This window comes from Sorex araneus, chromosome 1 (assembly GCF_027595985.1).
Source record: "Sorex araneus isolate mSorAra2 chromosome 1, mSorAra2.pri, whole genome shotgun sequence".
Lineage (NCBI taxonomy): Eukaryota > Metazoa > Chordata > Mammalia > Eulipotyphla > Soricidae > Sorex > Sorex araneus.
In genome coordinates, this window is record NC_073302.1 from 40541691 (window position 1) to 40559850 (window position 18160).

The 18160-nt window shown below is 44.8% G+C and overlaps 1 protein-coding gene across 1 annotated transcript in view; it reads right to left on the reverse strand.

The window, feature by feature from the left end:
• The window catches only part of UBE2R2 (ubiquitin conjugating enzyme E2 R2), a 95548-nt gene that overhangs the window by 8982 nt on the left and 68406 nt on the right, over window positions 1-18160 (reverse strand). Inside the window, exon 3 of the mRNA XM_055137278.1 lies at window positions 15677-15774. Within this exon, the coding sequence (XP_054993253.1) occupies window positions 15677-15774 (98 nt within the window). The remainder of the gene's footprint in view (window positions 1-15676; window positions 15775-18160) is intronic.

The following is an 18160-nucleotide window of genomic DNA, read 5'->3' on the forward strand; positions in this document are numbered from 1 at the left end:
ACATGTAACACTATATATTAACACACCCCAAACTGTGCGATTGTACAAAAAAGGAAAAATTGGAGCTATATATTGTGCTACAAAATAGCCTTCTGCTCCAGCCCTGAGACAAAAATAAAGGGAGGGAACAAAGGAAATGAGATGCTTGATGAAACCTTTTTTTAAAGAGTAAAGTTTCTGTGTGTGATTACACAAAATTATGGGAAAGGCACTTTCATTCATTATGGACACACACACACACACACACACACACACACACACACACCTCTTATTATTAGATTAAGAATAATAGCATCTTTCAGGGGCTGGAGCAATAGCCCAGTGGGTTGGGTGTTTGCCTTGCACACAGCCGACCTGGGTTCGATTCCCAGCATCCCATAAGGTTCCCCGAGCACCACCAGGAGTGATTCCTGAGTGCATGAGCCAGGAATGACCCCTGAGCATCGCTGGGTGTGACCCAAAAAAGAAAAAAGAAAAAAAGAATAATAGCATCTTTCATAGAAAACTTTTTCATTTACTTCAACTCACTCCGTATACTAGAGGAACTAAGGCTGGGGAAGTGTTCAGCAGACAACACTTGCTTCACATATCTGAAGCAGGGGGTTGAGTCCCAGTGTTAAAAAAGAAAATCCGAACGCCTCTTTCATAACAATAGCATTGGCATTATTGAGGCTTGACTCCTGGCCCCCCGTGGCTCTCGGCACAGCCCGAACTCCAGGACCTGAGCAGCTCTCAGCAATCTTGCTGAACTCCCGCAGGCACGACAAGACTCACCAGGGGTCTGGGGCCAGAGTGAGAGCAGGGCCCTCGCCTTGCACGTGCCCCAAGTCCACCTGGGCATAGAGACAGGAGTAACCCCTAGGCACCGCCAGGTGTGGCTCCTCCACACCCTCGTCCACTGCAGGCTCCTTGAGAGTGTAGACTATTAAGCTCTCTCTAGCCACCTGCCAAAAATAAGTCCTACTGAATTTCTTCAGTAACAGATTCTAAGAAACACATCACACAAATAGACTGACATAAAATACCAGAAGGAAAAAAAAATGGCAGAAATCCCATAAAGAGAAGCTGCTTCTGGCTAGAGCGATAGGACAGTGGATAGAGCATTTGCCTTACAAGAGGCCAAGCCGGGTTCCATCCCCGGCATCCCAAATGGCCCCTCGAGCACCACCAGGGGTAATTCCTGAGTGCAGAGTAACTCCTGGGCATTGCTGAGTATGACCAAAAAAGAAAATGAAGAAAAAAAAAAAGAAAAGCTGCTTCATAGCTGGGCAGACAGTACAGCAGGTGGGTCCATGGCTGTGATCCCAGCACATGGCCCCCCAGTACTACTGGGGTGACTCCCGCGGTCCCTGGCATCTGCAGGGTCCTTGCAGAACCCTATTCTCTGGCTCCAACACTGAACCGCAGGCTAAGATGGCCAAACATTGCCAGAGTTGCACCTGGCCCCTGAACATGGTTTGGGAAGGGTCACTCCACCTCCGCCACAAAAAGCAAAAATAAGAAAGTTGCTTAAGGAGCCAACAAGACAGCTCCAAGTGCTAAAGAACATTAGACTCTTCACATCAAAGTTCTATGCTCTGTCCCTGAAATCACACGGTTCCCTGCGTATGACCAGGCAGGCCCGAGTGTGCGCATCTGTGTCCCTCCAACAAAACCCTGGTGAACCAAATTCGGTTAATACAGGAAAAGCCTCACCCGCCATAGTTATGTGGGATTTGTCCAAGGAATGCAAGAGTCATTTAGTGTACAGAGTCAGAGTTTACAAGATGAGCCACATTAATACAAGGAAAGACAAACACCGTATGATCAGGGACTGGAGCAACAGTACAGCAGGCAGGGCACTAGCCTTGCATGTAGCCAACCTGCATTTGATCCCTGGTACCCCATTCAGTTCCTGAGCCTGTCAGGAGTGATCCCTAAGCACTGAGCTGGAAGCAACCCCTAAGTACCATCCAGTGTGGCCCAAAACCCAAAAACAAAACACACCATCTCCGAGACCATATGATCATATCAAGAGGTACAGAAAAAGCACTCAACAAAACTGGCCATCCTTTTTGATGAAGCCTCTTAGTGAAATGGAAATTCATTAAGAAGGAATTTACCTCAGTATAGAAAATCATGTATCACAAGAGTTATGCGAAGGACACGAAGGTAGACACCAAAAGTTTCACACTCTTCCCCTTGACAACACCATAGCTGTAGACTCTCCTCCCCACAGAAAGCCCCATGTGGGGGCAGTTTGGGAGCCAGCCCTAAAACCACATCCGAGAGGGCAAGCCGCATGCCTCCCCATTCTGGCAGTGGCCCGCCACTCCACCTGAGGTGTGCATGCCCAGCTCTCCTTTTCCTTCCTCATAATCTCCCAAGCAAAACTGTTTGCTGCACTATTCATCTCCTCCTGAAATTCTTTTCTGTGAGGGAAGGCAACAGACCTGGAACGCCAGGGTAAGAACTGTGGACTTCCTTTTCTGGCAAAGAGCAATTCCTAGTCTGGCTCCTCAGCTCCGTGAGGGATCGGGTGGCGGGGACCATTCTCCACACTGAGCAGAGGGACGCAGGGTCTGCTGGATGGCCACCCCGAGGGGGTGGTGGAAAGGGAGGTCTGTACTGTGCAGGGGCCTGCAGGCTCTCCTCAGTCTGAAACTCCCCCGGCACTTCCCTGGGTGAGCGTGAGGGATGGAGCGGGAAGCGGTGCGGTGCTTGTTCTCAACCGCCCGCCACCGCACATACGGAAGACCCAGCTTCTGAACTCAGGACCATCCTCTAGCAAGGCAGATGCTCCAAGCCCCTAGGCTATTCCTCGGGGCGAAAATCATTTCCATCTTCTTGTCGTCTGTCTTCACTGTGAAGACTGGGCAGCCCCTACTCTGCTGTGGCCCTGGGGTCCCAAACAGCAGAGAGTGCCACTGGAAGCTTGTTCAACAGGTGGAGCAGCCCTGGGGACTGAACTCTCAGGCTCATGCCATGAGTGGTCTGCACACGGTCTGCTGTTACTTTTGACTGGACTGATACGTGTGAGAGTAAGGAGTGGTAGAGCCAGTGACTACTGTTCAGCCAGTCTGAGAGCCTGCCGAGTAATGCCAAAACAGAATTTAGATTTTTTTTTCTTTGAGGGGAGAGGGGAAAGGTCTCCAAAACAGTGCTCAGGGAGGCTCAGGGGCAAGTCCTGGTGATACAGGCCGACCAGGGTCACAGCTAGGACACCCGCCACTGCTTGGCCTTAGTGGTGCCGGAAGCCACCAGGGCCCCCCCGGCAGTGGACTCCAGGGCTGCACTCAGCGGCACCTGGGAAGGAAGGGCAGCATGGAAAGCTGTGGGTTTAAACTCGGGGGAGCTGGCTGACTGCTCAACGATCTGCCTGTGCCCATGGCTGAAAGTCTTTCCTTAGCGAAGACTCCCAACAAAACTCTTACGTCATATCCTATTCAGTCATTTCCAGCCTGTACAGTGTAGATGGGAGACGGGCGGAGTGCAGATGGATTTCTTCTCGAAGCTGGGGAGGTGGGGCCCAGAGTGTTCAGAGTTTACTACATTTGAAAGGCTCAGCAATGTTACATACCGTTTGTCTATCACTTATACCAAAACTCGTAATACTGGCATTACATCTGTGGCACGGTGAACAACTCTGTAGTGTCTTTATATCCTTTCTAGAGGGGAGTTGGGGGCACTGCACACTCAGTGGTGCTCAGGGTTTACTCCTGGCTCTGCGGTCAAGGGTCACTTCTGGCAGCCTCAGACGCAAAGAATTCAATCTGGTCAGGCACGTGCAAGGCAAGCGCCCAGCCCACTGTACTATCACTCTGGCCCCTGTAAAGTCTATAAACAAATGAGATTGTTTTTAGGATGGAAATACCCAATATTGTAGAATGTACAAAACAACTGAAATCTGGAGTTAATACAATAGTTAACCCCCCTGGTTTATTTTGCTGCCATCTGTGTTAGTTTTAGTGAATGTTTAAAAAAAATCTTTGTCCACTTATTTTATTTTGTCCCAACAATAAAAAGGAAGTTAGGTTTAACAATAGGTGACAATAGGCGAAAGGAGGAAAAAAAGACTAAATACAAAACTATCAGATTAATTTTTTCTAATTAAAGTTACTAAAGTCCACTAAAGTTCATTAAAAAACTGTTTTCCTGGGGCTGGAGCGATAGCACAGCGGGTAGGGCATTTGCCTTGCACGTGGCTGACCCAGGTTAGATTCCCAGCATCCCATATGATCCCCTGAGCACTTCCAGGAGTAATTCCTGCGTGCAGAGTCAGGAGTAACCCCTGAGTATCCTCGGGTGTGACCCAAAAAGCAAAAAAACAAAGCAAAAAAAAAACAAAAAACCAACTGTTTTCTTCTGCACCACCAAAAGAAAAAGGGCGAGGAAAACATATATATATATATATATATATATATATATATATACACACACACACACATATATATGTTTGTTTATATATGTATACACATATATGTATTACATATATACACACCCATATATATGTATATGTATATGTATATGTATATACACTCTAATCTTCTGTTGGGTTTTAGTAGAAATATGGTATTGCGTTTGTCCTCTATACAATCTTGTGAAACCTAAACTTAAATTTCTAGGATTAGAATAGCCTGAGGGTCCATCCTATTTACCATAAATAATTTGACTTCTCTGGTGTAAGTCTGCGTGAGTAGATCTAGTTGTTCAAATCCAGCCGCCCAGTTGTAATGTCTATTAGAATAAAAAAGAGACCTAAGTTTTTTTTTTTTTTTTTTTTTTTTTTTGCTTTTTGGGTCACACCCGGCGATGCACAGGGGTCACTCCTGGCTCATGCACTCAGGAAATACTCCTGGCGGTGCTCGGGGGACCATATGGGATGCTGGGATTCGAACCCGGGTCGGCCGCGTGCAAGGCAAACGCCCTACCCGCTGTGCTATCACTCCAGCCCCGAGACCTAAGTTTTTGAAATAAAAAATGAGAAACAAGGAGTTATTAAGTCTTAAGTTTATTGTACTCCCAGAATTATAGAGGCTCCTAGAAATAAATGTACTCCTCTCACCCACAGTAAGCAAAGACAAGGAACAACAGTGAAGTTTTCAGAACAGAGTACTGGGGCCAAAAACAGAAAAATGCTGAGAAGAAAATACAGACAAAAAGCAGCCATTTTACATTGTTTTTTTCTTGAGCTCACTATTTGAGGTCCTTTTGCTTGCTTTAGAATCTTTGTTAAAGATGGTTTGGTGACTTCCTTTTGCATAAAAACAAAGTCTGGGCAAATGAAGGCCAGGCAGGCCACTGGCCTTGCACAGAGCTGACCCGGGTTCGATTCCTGACATCCCATATGGTCCCCTGACCACCACCATGAGTGATCCCTGAGTTCTGAGCCAGGAGTGAGCCCTGAGCATTGCCAGGTGTAACACAAAACCCAAGAGGGTAGGGGAAAAAGTGAAGTCTGTAAACACCAAAAGAAAATGACCAAATAATCATTGCCCCACCCGCCCACCAACACACAAATGTTTCACATCCACAAAGAAAGAAAAGAGAAAGTAGCAAATAGCTAACTTAGTAAATTCTGAAACTGTATCATGTTCACTCTATATGTTGAAGGTCAAGTGAAGGGGGTGGAGAAACAAAAACTAAAAAAAAATATCTAAGAGAGAAAATAGAATAAGTGACTCCAAAGAGTGAATTGCATTTGTCCCTTTTCACCATTTGTCAACAAGATGGATCTGCCATATTATGTCACCAAAAGGAAAACTTTTATCAGGGAGAATAGGAAAGTGACTCTGGCACGTTATGAAGAGACACATGAGCGTGCCTCCCGCTGGGCACTGTAGTCCCGACATTCACCAATTTGCTCGAGCGGGCACCAGTAACATCTCTATTGTGAGACTTCTTGTTACTGTTTTTGGCATATCGAATACGCCACGGGTAGCTTGCCAGGCTGTGCCGTGAGGGCGGGATATTCTTGGTAGCTTGCCAGGCTCTCCAAGAGGGATGGAGGAACTGAACCTGGGTCAGTCGCGTGAAAGGCAAACACCCTACCCGCTGTGCTATCACTCCAGTCCAAGCTGGGAATTTTACAAGACAGATACTGGCATTTTTCACAGGGAGGTGGTGATGAAGAGAATGATTTAGATTCCGTAGACCTAAAGTAATTGAACTGAACTAAATATTGTCCTTCATACTATTCCTACCAGCACTACTGGCTCTGGGTTTCTACCCAAACCTTGTCGTTGATGTGGACTGATCACAAGATGATCACTGAAGACCTTGTCAGTCAAGACCCAGACCACATTACATGTTTTCATTTGGGAGAAATTAAAGAGGATATTATGCCCCCCAAAACTGTTATGACTAAGAAATGTGGTAGCTTAACAGGATATGTGTTACAATTAGTTTTTCTTTATGCTGGTCAAGCAGCTAACAATTGTAACAATTCCTGTAGCAATCTTGGGCCTGCTACTGACTCTGAACACAGAGTTTCAATGAATGAGGATCTCAGATTTTAAAACACATATGCAACACATGATGACTTAAAAAGAAAAATTCAAACACAAAAAACTACATTACTACTTCCACATAATGAAACTGTAAGTGCAGTGATCTCAATACGCAGACATGAAAGAACAAAATCGTACTGAACAAACATGGGGTTTACCGTTGACGGAAGAATGGCAGGGTCGTCTCCCCGGACCCTGATTGCTCTGCTAATGTCAATTACGGAAGCAGTTCCTAGCTCTCTCTGCTTTTAAGTGAGTTGCAGAGATGACTAGACAGGTAAATACCATTTTCTTTTCCCCCTGGTTTTTCGACTACAGCCAACTGTGCTCTGGATTTACTCCTGGCTCTGTACCCAGAATCACTCCCAGCAGGCTCGGAGGACCATATGGGGCGCTAGGGGTTGAACCCAGGTCAGTCACAGGCAAGGCGAGTGCCTTCCCCTATCTCTCCTACCTCCCAAGATCACCTTTACACCTACAGCAGGCTCAGCAGATAGTTCTGGGAATGGCACCTTTGAGAAAGCAGTTATGAACTCATATTCCAAGAATTCACAATGTGAAAGCTGTCACTGGTAAAAAGCAGAGCGTGGGCTAAGGCTTATTTTGCTTCTTCCACTAGGAAGGAGACACAGATTAGGAGACACAGACTATGTCTCCTAATCACATGCATGTGGCAGCATCGGGGTCCCCTGCTCAGGCTTCACTCTCTGCCCACTCCAGAAGACCTGATTCCATGAAGAACCTTTTCCCTCTGAAAAATCAATCATGAGCATCTCTGTAGAGGACTACGGATCTCTTCATCTGAAAAGTACGCTAGGCTTACCTTAAGAGGAGAACGGGCTGGAGAGACAGCACAGTGGGTAGGGCATTTGCCCTTCTTGAGGTCAACCTGGGTTCGAACCTCAGCATCCCATATAGTGCCCTGAGCACAGAGCCAAAGTAGGTCCTGAGCCCTGCCTGGCGTGAACTGCCCCAAGCCCCGCCAAGAAAGGGCAGGAGAACTGCTGACCCTCCGCTACTGATCTGCTAAGGCTGCTACCCAGTCCCTGCAACTGCAGAACCCTTCTCTTGCTTTCCCCTTCGGCCAATTCTATTCACTAGGTCTTGCGGTACAAACTGATTTAGAGGCCTGAGAGACTGAACAGGAATTCAGGAATTTGTTCACACAACCAAACATGGTTTGATCCCCAGGACCGCAAATGGTCCCCCAAACAAGCACTGTCAGGAGTGATCCTGAGCATAGAGCCAGGAATAAGCACTGAGCACAGCTGGGGTGACCCATCCCCCAATAAATAAAAATAAATTCAGAAGTTTTTTTTTTTTCAAACTTTGTTACGGTTTTTGTTGCTTGATTTTAACACCGTAATTTTATAATACTGTTGATGACAGGCAGGGCTCCTGCAGTGTTCCAACAACACATCTTCCACCAGAGTGCCCCCTCAGTCAAAACAAGTAGCTTTTAAAAGACACACACACACACACACACACACACACACACACACACACATTCTCCACCACACGCTGAACTGAATCTCTGCCACCTTCACGGCTGCTTACTAGAAGCTATTCATAAACTGTGCATGGAATTCTAGAAAATCAAACCAAACAACTGCTGAATCCAGAGGATCAAGTAAGAAAGTCAACTTAAGGAAAATCTCACACACTTCTCATTTTATCCCTTGATATTTCATTGCCAAAAATGACTTGAAAAGGAAATGTTCGATTTATTAGTTTAAGAACCCCTTCATTCATGACAAATTGAAACAGAGGTAGGGGCTGGAGCGGTAGCACAACGGACAGGGCGTTTGCCTTGCAGGCGGCCGACCCAGGTTCCATTCCCAGCATCTCATATGGTCCCCCAAGCACCGCCAGGAGTAATTCCTGAGTGCTGAGCCAGGAATAATCCCTGTGCATCTCCAGGTGTGACTGAAAAAAGCAAAAAACAAAACAAAACAAAAAAAAACAGAGGTAAAGGGAAAATCCCTCCCTATCTACTCATTAGACAATTAGACAGTGCTTTCTCCACTTCTCTCCAAAGTTCTGGATACCACGAGGTGTCAACAAAGCATCCAGGAACTGTCCCCCAAATAAATTCACAAAAACCAACACCTTTCATTCATTCTTCTACTTCCAAAATCAGTACACTGAAAAATATTCTATGATTGCACGAAGCTAGAAGAGACAAAAGGTCCAAGAAGAGAATTAATGATATCCAATTCAAAAGGAAAGAATATTAAAAATGAAAAGGCAATTTGAAGGTAATTAGTTTTGCCTATGAAACCAGTAAATCAAAACAAGTATGAGTGACTGGAGTGGTAGCATAGCAGGTAGGGAGTTTGCCTTGCACGCAGCCAACCGGGGTTTGATTCCCAGCATCCCATGTGGTCGCCCGAGCACCTCCAAGAGTAATTCCTGAGTGCATGAGCCAGGAGTAACTCTTGTGCATCACGGTGTGAACCCCCCAAAAAAACAAAACAAACAAACAAAAGTAGTCTTAGGAATGGGGCCAGAGCGATAGCACAGCGGGTAGGGCGTTTGTCTTGCACGTGGCTGACCCAGGTTTGATTCCCAGCATCCCATATGGTCCCCCAGCACTGTCAGGAGTAATTCCTGAATGTAAAGCCAAGAGTAATCCCTGTGCATCGCCGGGTGTGACCCGCAAAGCAAAAAAAAAAAGTCTTAGGAAGATTAGCGTGAAAGGAATCCGCTTCCTCCAAAGGACTGAGTTAAAGGAAAAATAAAGCCAGTCTTAAATAAAAAATGTTCATAATATTATAAGCCAAGCAGATAAAGTACAGAGTACTGTGTATATTTATGGAGAAGCAGTAAATAGTCTTGAATTCCCCTGAGTAATGACTATGGATATTCCAGCCAGGCAGCACCAAAAAGCAATGATGAAAGTCTCGAGTCTATATCTAAAAACGCTAGGAAGCACGTTTCTCAGAGCCTGAGAGTAGTGCTAAGCATCTTATTCAACATTTCAACCACTGAAACTGAGAATAGCTTAGTGCTATTCGGGTTACCACCAGTCCTAAAGCACAAGTGCCAAAATCATAGCAAAAAGGGGACAGAGAGCTGGTGCGAGAGTGATCCGAGCAGTCAGCAAAACCCTGATGCTGTCCAGTGTGGTCCAAACAACTCCTCCCCACCCCCGAAATTTAAAAAAGGAAAAAACCCTTATATTTCGGCCCAAATTTTCAAGAAATCATCTAAAATATAAAAATCCTTTACAGTTCACTTGACATATAAGTAAAATAATATGCTTCTCTCAAAAACACGCCCATCTTTTAAGCATTCTCTTTAATGTGCATGGAGCTCTCCCGTGCAAGTAGCACTGAGAAGACCCTAATTAGAAACAAGACAGGGGCTGGAGCAATAGCACAGCAGGTAGGGCGGTTGCCTTGCAAGTGCCTGGCCAGGGTTTAATCCCTGGCACCTCACACGCTCCTCTGAGTCCACCATGAGTGACCCCTGAGCACCGCCAGCTGTGGTTAAAAACACAAACAAGGGGCCAGAGTGATAGTACAGTGGGTAGGGCAACTGCTTTGTGTGCAGTGACCCGGGTTTGATCCCTGATCTGGGTTTAATCCCCAGCATCCTATATGGTTCCCAGGGCACCACCAGGAGTGATTCCTGAGTGCAGAGCCAGGACTAACCCCTGAGCATCGTTGGCTGTCGTGACCCAAACCACACCCCCCACCAACAAGTTTAAAAAAAAAACAAACAAGATAGACAGAGATATCTAGCTGAGCAACGGAGCATAGGCTTTCTTAGGTGAGGCCATGGGTTTGGTTACCAGCACAATCAAAATAAAACAAGAAAATAGCTCAGGGGCTGCAGCATATGTGCTTGATGCAGCCCAAGATTCAGTTCCCAGAAATGAGTGGGTTCACGGCAGCACTGAGAGAGACACCCTGACACCACACCAGAAGTGGGCTCACCCTGCCCCCACTGACCACCACTGAATGTTGGCCCTCCAAAACAGTACATTTCTTTGCTAGGACATAGCAAGCAATCATTTCACATCTGGTCCTCTGCCCAAATCTAAAAGAACATCTAAAAATAACAGTAGCAGGGAGAGTGATAGCAGTAGCAGGGATGGGTAGGGCGTTTGCCTTGCACGAGGCCGACCCGGTTTGAATCCCAGCATCCCATATGGTCCCCTGAGCATCGCTAGGGGTAATTTCTGAGTGCATGAGCCAGGAGTGACCCCTGTGTGTCGCCGGGTGTGACCCAAAAAGAAAAAAAAATAAACAACAGTAGCAACCTAAGTTAACTACTTAACACAGTTTTTAGGAGCTTGACACATATAATTCATTTAATCCCATCAACAACCTACTGAGAGAAAAATCAACCATAATATACTGATTAGGTAAAAGGCTTGGAGAATTTAAGTAGCTTGGTAATAATAAAACTTGCCTATAAAATCTAATGTCAGGTTTAAATATTATAAAGCTCTAGTAATACCTAGCTTCAGTCATGTAACTGAACATAGGGGTTCCAATGTTAAAAAAATTAATTTTAAAACAAAATTCTTTGTGATGAAAATTATTTATGATGAAGTCAATGTTCAATATGTACACCTGTTTTATGTATCTACATATCACCCAAAGTCACATAAAAATTCTGGGGTGGGGATGGGAGCAAAAAAGCACAAAGAATTTTAGAAGCCTGTTTGGGACCCCCAGCACCGCAGCACAGGGCCTGGTGTGTGCGCCCATCTTGGCCAGAGACTAAGCCCTGCGATCATACTTCCAAGCACTATAATCAATCGTGAGGGACACCCCCTGACCCCCCCACCCCGCCCCGTGATCAAATCAGTCACAAAGGAGAAAAACACACACATACTTTCCCCACACCCCAATTATCCTTATGGTATGCTGGCTGATATTAAAATATAAGGGGTAGCACTGTAGCACTGTTGTCCCATTCTTCATCGATTTGCTTGAGCGGGCACCAGTGACGTCTCCATTGTGAGACTTGTTGTTACTGTTTTTGGCATATTGAATATGCCACAGGTAGCTTGCCAGGCTCTGCCGTGCGGGCGGGATAGTCTTGGTAGCTTGCCGGGCTCTCCGAGAGGGACGGAGGAAATCAAACCCAGGTTGGGCGAGTGCAAAGCAAACGCCCTACCAGCTCTGACATTGCTCCAGTCCAAAATATAAGGGATACAAACAAGAATTTACAAATAGAGTTGGTCATTTTTCCTGTTTCTTAAGTAACTTTGTTTGGTTCTGGAGGAGACCATACTTGGCTCTGCTCAAGAATCACTCCTGGTTCTACTCTGCACTCAGGAATCACCCGTGGTGGTGCTTGAGGGACCATATGGGATGCTGGGAATCCAACCTGGACCTGCCACATGCAAGGCCAGCACCATACCCACTGGACTACTGCGCCAGCCCCTCTTAAGTAATTTTGTCAAAAGCACACAGTGATGATTTTTAAAAGAGAATACTTTGGAGGCAGAAAGATAACCCCACAGAATGATGCATGTGCTTTGCATGCAAGAGGTCCAGGTTTGATGTCCATACTACACGGCCCTCTGAACGCTGCTAGGAGAGACTCCTGAGCACTGAGCCATAGTTCCTTCTGAGGACCAGCAAGCATAGTATTTTAATATGTAGAGGAACATAACAAATTCAGATACACATAGACTGGAGTGCTGTAACTATATTTACATGAAACAAACTCACTAATTCGATCTGATTATAAAAATGAATAAAAATGTAACAGTAAATGAGACATGTGATGACTATACTTCAGACAAAATATACATGACAAGGCTCCATGTATCATCTACACAAAAATCACAATACAGAAGTGTGATGGCTGTCATGGCACGGTACTCCGATACGCTAATCTGAACTGAAAATGAGCCTGCATTTTTCTAATTTACAAAATTTACTGACAAGATATGTAAAATCCACAGTTTATTTTCTTAATCCTTTCCAAATACATTAACTTGAAAAAGGTTTCCAAAAGAATGAGTAATCACAGTGTAATCCACAGTGATGTGTATGCTGTAAATAGACGCTGGCATAAATTACCTGGAAAGTAGGAATATCTTGGTTAAAAAAAAAATGTTGTGCAAGGGCCAGGGAGATGAGAGACAGCGTGGCGGGGCGGGCCTCTCCCTGCATGGAACTGACCTGGGTGAGGTCCCCGCAATCCATATGATCCCAAGTCCCACTAGGATTCCTCAGCACAGTCAAGCATAAGCCCTGAGAGCAAAGCTGGACACAGTGGCCCAAAGACCAAAGACAAAAGGGGGGGGCGAGGGGTATGTGTGTGTGATGTGCAAGGGAGGTGAGGAGGAGGGAGGTAAAGAGAAAACCCTAGGCACTGTCGGGCCAAACTTTCTATGTCAAAGCCCCCAATTCAATGTGGGGAATGGTGCAGAGTGAGTGGGCACTGCCCAAATATGGCCTAAAAAAAAAAATCCTGGTACAGTGGGTGGGTTCGATCCCAAGCACTACCGAGAGTAACTGCTGAGTGCAGAGCCAAGAGTAAGCCTTGTGGGCTGGAGCAATAGCACAGCGGGTAGGGCGTTTGCCTTGCATGCGGCCAACCCGGGTTCGATTCCCAGCATCCCATATGGTCCCCCGAGCATGGCCAGGGGTAATTCCTGAGTGCAGAGCCAGGAGTGACCCCTGAGCATCGCTGTGTGTGACCCAAAAAGCAAAAAAAAAGAGTAAGCCTTGAGCACCACTGGCTACGGCCCCCAAACCAGAAATGAGCACTGTAGCACTCTCCTCCCATAGTTCATCCATTTGCTTGAGTGGGCACCAGTAACATTTCCATTGTGTTACTATTTTTGTTGTTACTATTTTTGGCATATTGAATACGCCATGGGTAGCTTGCCAGGCTCTGCCATGCGGGCAGGATATTCTCGGTAGCCTGCTGGGCTCTCCGAGAGGGGCGGAGAAAATCAAACCCGGGTTGGGCGAGTGGAAGGCAAACACCCTACCCGCTGTGCTACCTCTTCAGCCCAAACCAGAAATAAACAAAATTAAAATTAAATGCTGTGTGAATCAGAAAGCTAAAAAATCCTTATTCTGGACAGAAGTCGAGATCCTGACTTAATTCCTAGATTTCCAATAATTAAAAATGACAAAATTAGGGGCCATAGAGATAGCAGAGGGTAGGGCGTTTGCCTTGCATGCGGCCGACCTGGGTTCGATCCCCGGCATCCCATATGGTCCCCCAAGCACTGCCAGGAGTAATTCCTGAGTGCAAAGCCAGGAGTAACCCCTGAGCATCGCTGGGTGTGACCCAAAAAGCAAAAAAAAAAAAAGACAAAATTAAATGAGACAAATAGGTTGATATCTTGGGCAAAAGAATTTTAAAAAATTATACATCTAATGTTAAGAAAGTATTAATTTACCATTCCTTAAACACAGGCTGCACCTATGACTTCCTTTCAAAGACAAAATATTATTTTTTCAATGGCAAAACCCTGAAAATAAGAGTATCTGCCAGGAGATGAACATGAATATTAACTTAATATTAAGTGATCAGTACTTCTCAAAAATTGTGAAGATCATCAAAGACAAAGGCTAAGAAAATGTCCAGTTTGCCCAAGAAGATAAGCCTATTAAATATAATGTGACACACATGAGCTTCTCGAGAAGAAAAAAAGCTATTATGTAAGAAGTAGTGATATGTGAAAGATATGGACTCTAGTTAACAATGGATCAGTACAGGTCCAGCAATTATAATCATACTACAGTTAGGTATTAATAATAATGAAAATTGATTAAGTGCAAGGTATATAACTCTGTACCTTCTCCACAAATTTTCTGAAAACTTAAACTGTTATTTAAAAAAAAAATTTTTTTTAAAAGGGGCTGGAGAAAAAAAAAGTAAAAAAAAAAAAAAAGAAAGGGGCTGGAGCAATAGCACAGTGGGTAGGGCGTTTGCCTTGCACTCGGCCGACCTGGGTTCAATTCCCAGCATCCCATATGGTCCCCTGAGCACCGCCAGGGGTAATTCGTGAGTGCAGAGCCAGGAGTAACCCCTGTGCATCGCTGGGTGTGATCCAAAAAGAAAAAAAAAAAAAAAAAAGGGGGGGTGCTGGAGTGATAGCACAGCACGTAGAGCATTTGCCTTGCACGTGGTCGACCCGGGTTCAATTCCCAGCATCCCATATGGTCCCCTAACCGCCAGGAGTAATTCCTGTTTTGTTTTTTTTTTCTTTTTGCCATGCATGTGGCAGATGAAGCTCCAGCCTCGCACCACATACAGACCTTCAGGGCTCACTCCTCTCTTGAGCTCAGCACCTTGACTACCGCCAGGTGTGTTCAAAAGCCAAAAGCAAAACTATACAAACCTAAGGGCCAAAGAGATGGCGCAACAGGCTATGCACACGTTTCATGCAGGAAACCAGAGTTCGATCCCAACGCCACATAGTCCCCTAACCACCACAGAGTACCCCAAAGCATGAGGGGGTGAGAGTGTAGTCTCTCCCTAAACATGATGGGTGGGGCAAAAAACAATGCAATCCAAAATTCTTTTAAGGAGTATGTAAACCAATCTCGATACACAGACCACTACTTTAAGCAGATGACTGAATTTATCTAGATCGATCTAAAAGAAGAATGATGAAAGAAAATCTTAATATGAAAAGCCTTCCAAATCAGAAGCATACACACATGAAAAAAACACAGGCAAAGAAAGGTCTTTCAAAAGCAGTATATAAAGTCATTTTTAAGTTTTTAAAGACTAAGATTTATTCTTCAATAAAGCAACCAATACAAAAAAACCAAGAAAATGGGATCCTTCAAAAGTAGAGTAGAACTTAGATCATATAAGAGGAAGGATATATAAGGTAGCAAAATTCCACAGAGAAATGCTGTTATATGTGTTCCTGTTTTATAAATACAACTTTTCAAAATGATACATGCTGGCCGCTCTTAAAACTCTAGCTGAAGACCACATGAATAATGGATTATTTTGTACTAGTTAAAAGATAGGGGCCAGAGGGGTAGTACAGTGGATAAGGCATTTGTCTTGCACACGGCCACCCTGGGTTCCAACTCAAGCATCCCTTATGGTCCCCCGAACCTGCCAAGAATGATCCGTGAGCCAGGAAGGAGTAAGACCTCAGCATTTGCAGGTGCAACTCTACCCTCCACCCCCATCTGCAAAGACTACTTAAAATCTGAACTACTTCTTGTACAATTGCTTACCTGACATTCTGGGTAGGATTCCACCTTTCAGAGGGCAGTTCTCCACTTTGAGGATCATCTACAGGTGGGTGAAGAATTGAAATGCATACATCTCCATTCTATGGAACATAAATATCACAGTAAGTAATCAAAATATTTTATATCAAAGTTTCCACTGTTTCCACAAACTTATCAAGTGATAAATAATTCTGCCTTTTCTTTATATTTGGAATCCAACTTAAAGAATTCATCATTTTTATATTACATTCATTTTGACTTACAAAGATAATACTTCATAGCTTAAAAACAATACACTGTACTAAAATAAGAATAGCTAACCTTACCCATCTTCACTATCATTACTAGTTTCAATAACTATCATGAATATAAACTGAGTATCTACCTATTCAGGGGCCAGGAAAATGGCTCATGAGGCTGAAACACATGTTCAGCACATGAGAGCCCTGTGTTCATCCCTGGCACCACACAATCTCACAGCACTGACAGGTGTGGTTGGAAAACCAAGTATATACATACTTACACAATACAGGCCTCACAGCAACTTAGTTCTAACTTCCCAAGTATAGGTACTGAATAGCTTACCACTATGAATATAGTATTTTGGTTTATACATTTAAAACTGGGCTGGAGTGATAGCACAGCGGGTAGGGCGTTTGCCTTGAACGCAGACGACCTGGGTTTGATTTCTCTGCCCCTCTCGGAGAGCCTGGCAAGCTACCAAGAGTATCCCGCCTGCACAGCAGAGCCTGGCAAGCTATCCGAGGCGTATTCGATATGCCAAAAACAGTAAGAACAAGTCTCACATTACTTTACTGGTAAAGTAACTGGAGACGTTACTGGAGCCCGCTCGAGCAAACCGATGAACAACAGGATGACAGTGACAGAGACATTTAAAATTAAAGACCCTAATCCATAAATGCATTTAACTTAGGGGGAAGGCATTTGTCTTATCTGAGGCCAACTCTAGTCTGATGCCAGGCACTGCATGGCTGCCCCGGAGCACAGAGTTGGGAGTGTCCCTGAGTACTTCCAGATGTGCCCAAAAATCCACAGACAAACAAATAAGCACACGGATAAATATAATTGCTTATTACTGGGTCTAAAATAAAAGACAAGGGGCTGGAGAGATAGCACAGCAGGTAAGGCACTTGCCTTGCACATGGTCGACCCAGGTTCGATCCCTGGTACCCATTATGGTCCCCTGAACACCACCAGGAGTAATTCCTGAGTGCAGAGCCAAGAGTAACCCTTGAGCATCGCCAGGTGTGGCCCCAAACAAAAGGAAACAAAAAAATAAATAAAAGATCCAAACTTTTGGTGTTGTCACATGTACTGGGCCAAAGAAATGGTTCCTGGGGTTAGTGCACATGTTTTGTGTGCCAAAGACCGTGGCTCCATCCCCAGCAGCACGTGGTCCAGGAGCATCATTGTGTATACTCCCACCCAAGGAGAAAAAACAAAACGGAACACATCTACAACAAAAAAGTGCAATAATTTTGGGGAGAAGCTCAGTAGTAGAGCCCTCTCTTTCCATATGTGAGGCCTTTAGTTCCATGCCTGTCACCACCAAAAATTAAAAGGTACAAAATTTTGCACATACAACCCAAATGGAAACATAAAAAGGCGCAACATCATCATACCAACATCATACCAGGATAATAGAACATTTTAATTTTGTTTTGAGCCAACCCAGCAGTAAGCTAAGGGCTTGCTCCGGGCTCTGCTTTCAGGGAACTCTCCTGGCAGGGCTAGGGGACCATATGATGTGTCAGGGACTGAATTCAGGTCAGCTGCTGGGAAGGCAAGAACCATACTGCCGTACTATTGCTCTGGCCCCAATAATTGAATATTTGTTAAAGGAGAGTAAAATTGCAATAAAATCAATCCCAGGGAGCTGGAGCAATAGTATAGTACAGGGCATTTGCCTTGCATGCACCCTGCCCAGGTTCAATCCTTAGCACCCCATAAGATCCCCTGAGCACCAGAAGTAATTCCTGAGTGCAGAGCCAGGAGTAACCCCTGAGCATTGCTGGATGTGGCCCCAATTGAAAAAAAAATTAAATGAAACAATACCAACACTAAATTCTGAAACTCCAATACGGAAGCTGTATTAGATGCTATGAGGAAGGTAAAGGGGGAGCACCACAGAAGCAAGGTATTAGCTGGGCTTAGGACACATGGGAATTGACATGGGAGTTGATGTAAAAGAAGAATCAAAGACTTGGTGATTAAGGACATTTTAGAGGGGGGAGCATGGAGACACAAAGAAACTCCCGGTGGCTGGGCATCAAACCGAGGAAGTATGTACAATACAAGAGTCTTAAACCCTGCACTCTCTCTTCAGCACACCGAAGAAGCTTTTGACAGGAGACTTGTGTGAGTGCACTTTATGGAAACTTAGGCATGAGTTTTTATTCAGAGAAACAAGCTATCATAAATGGCAAAAAAAATATGATGGGGTAGTTGTATATGTCTTATATTGCT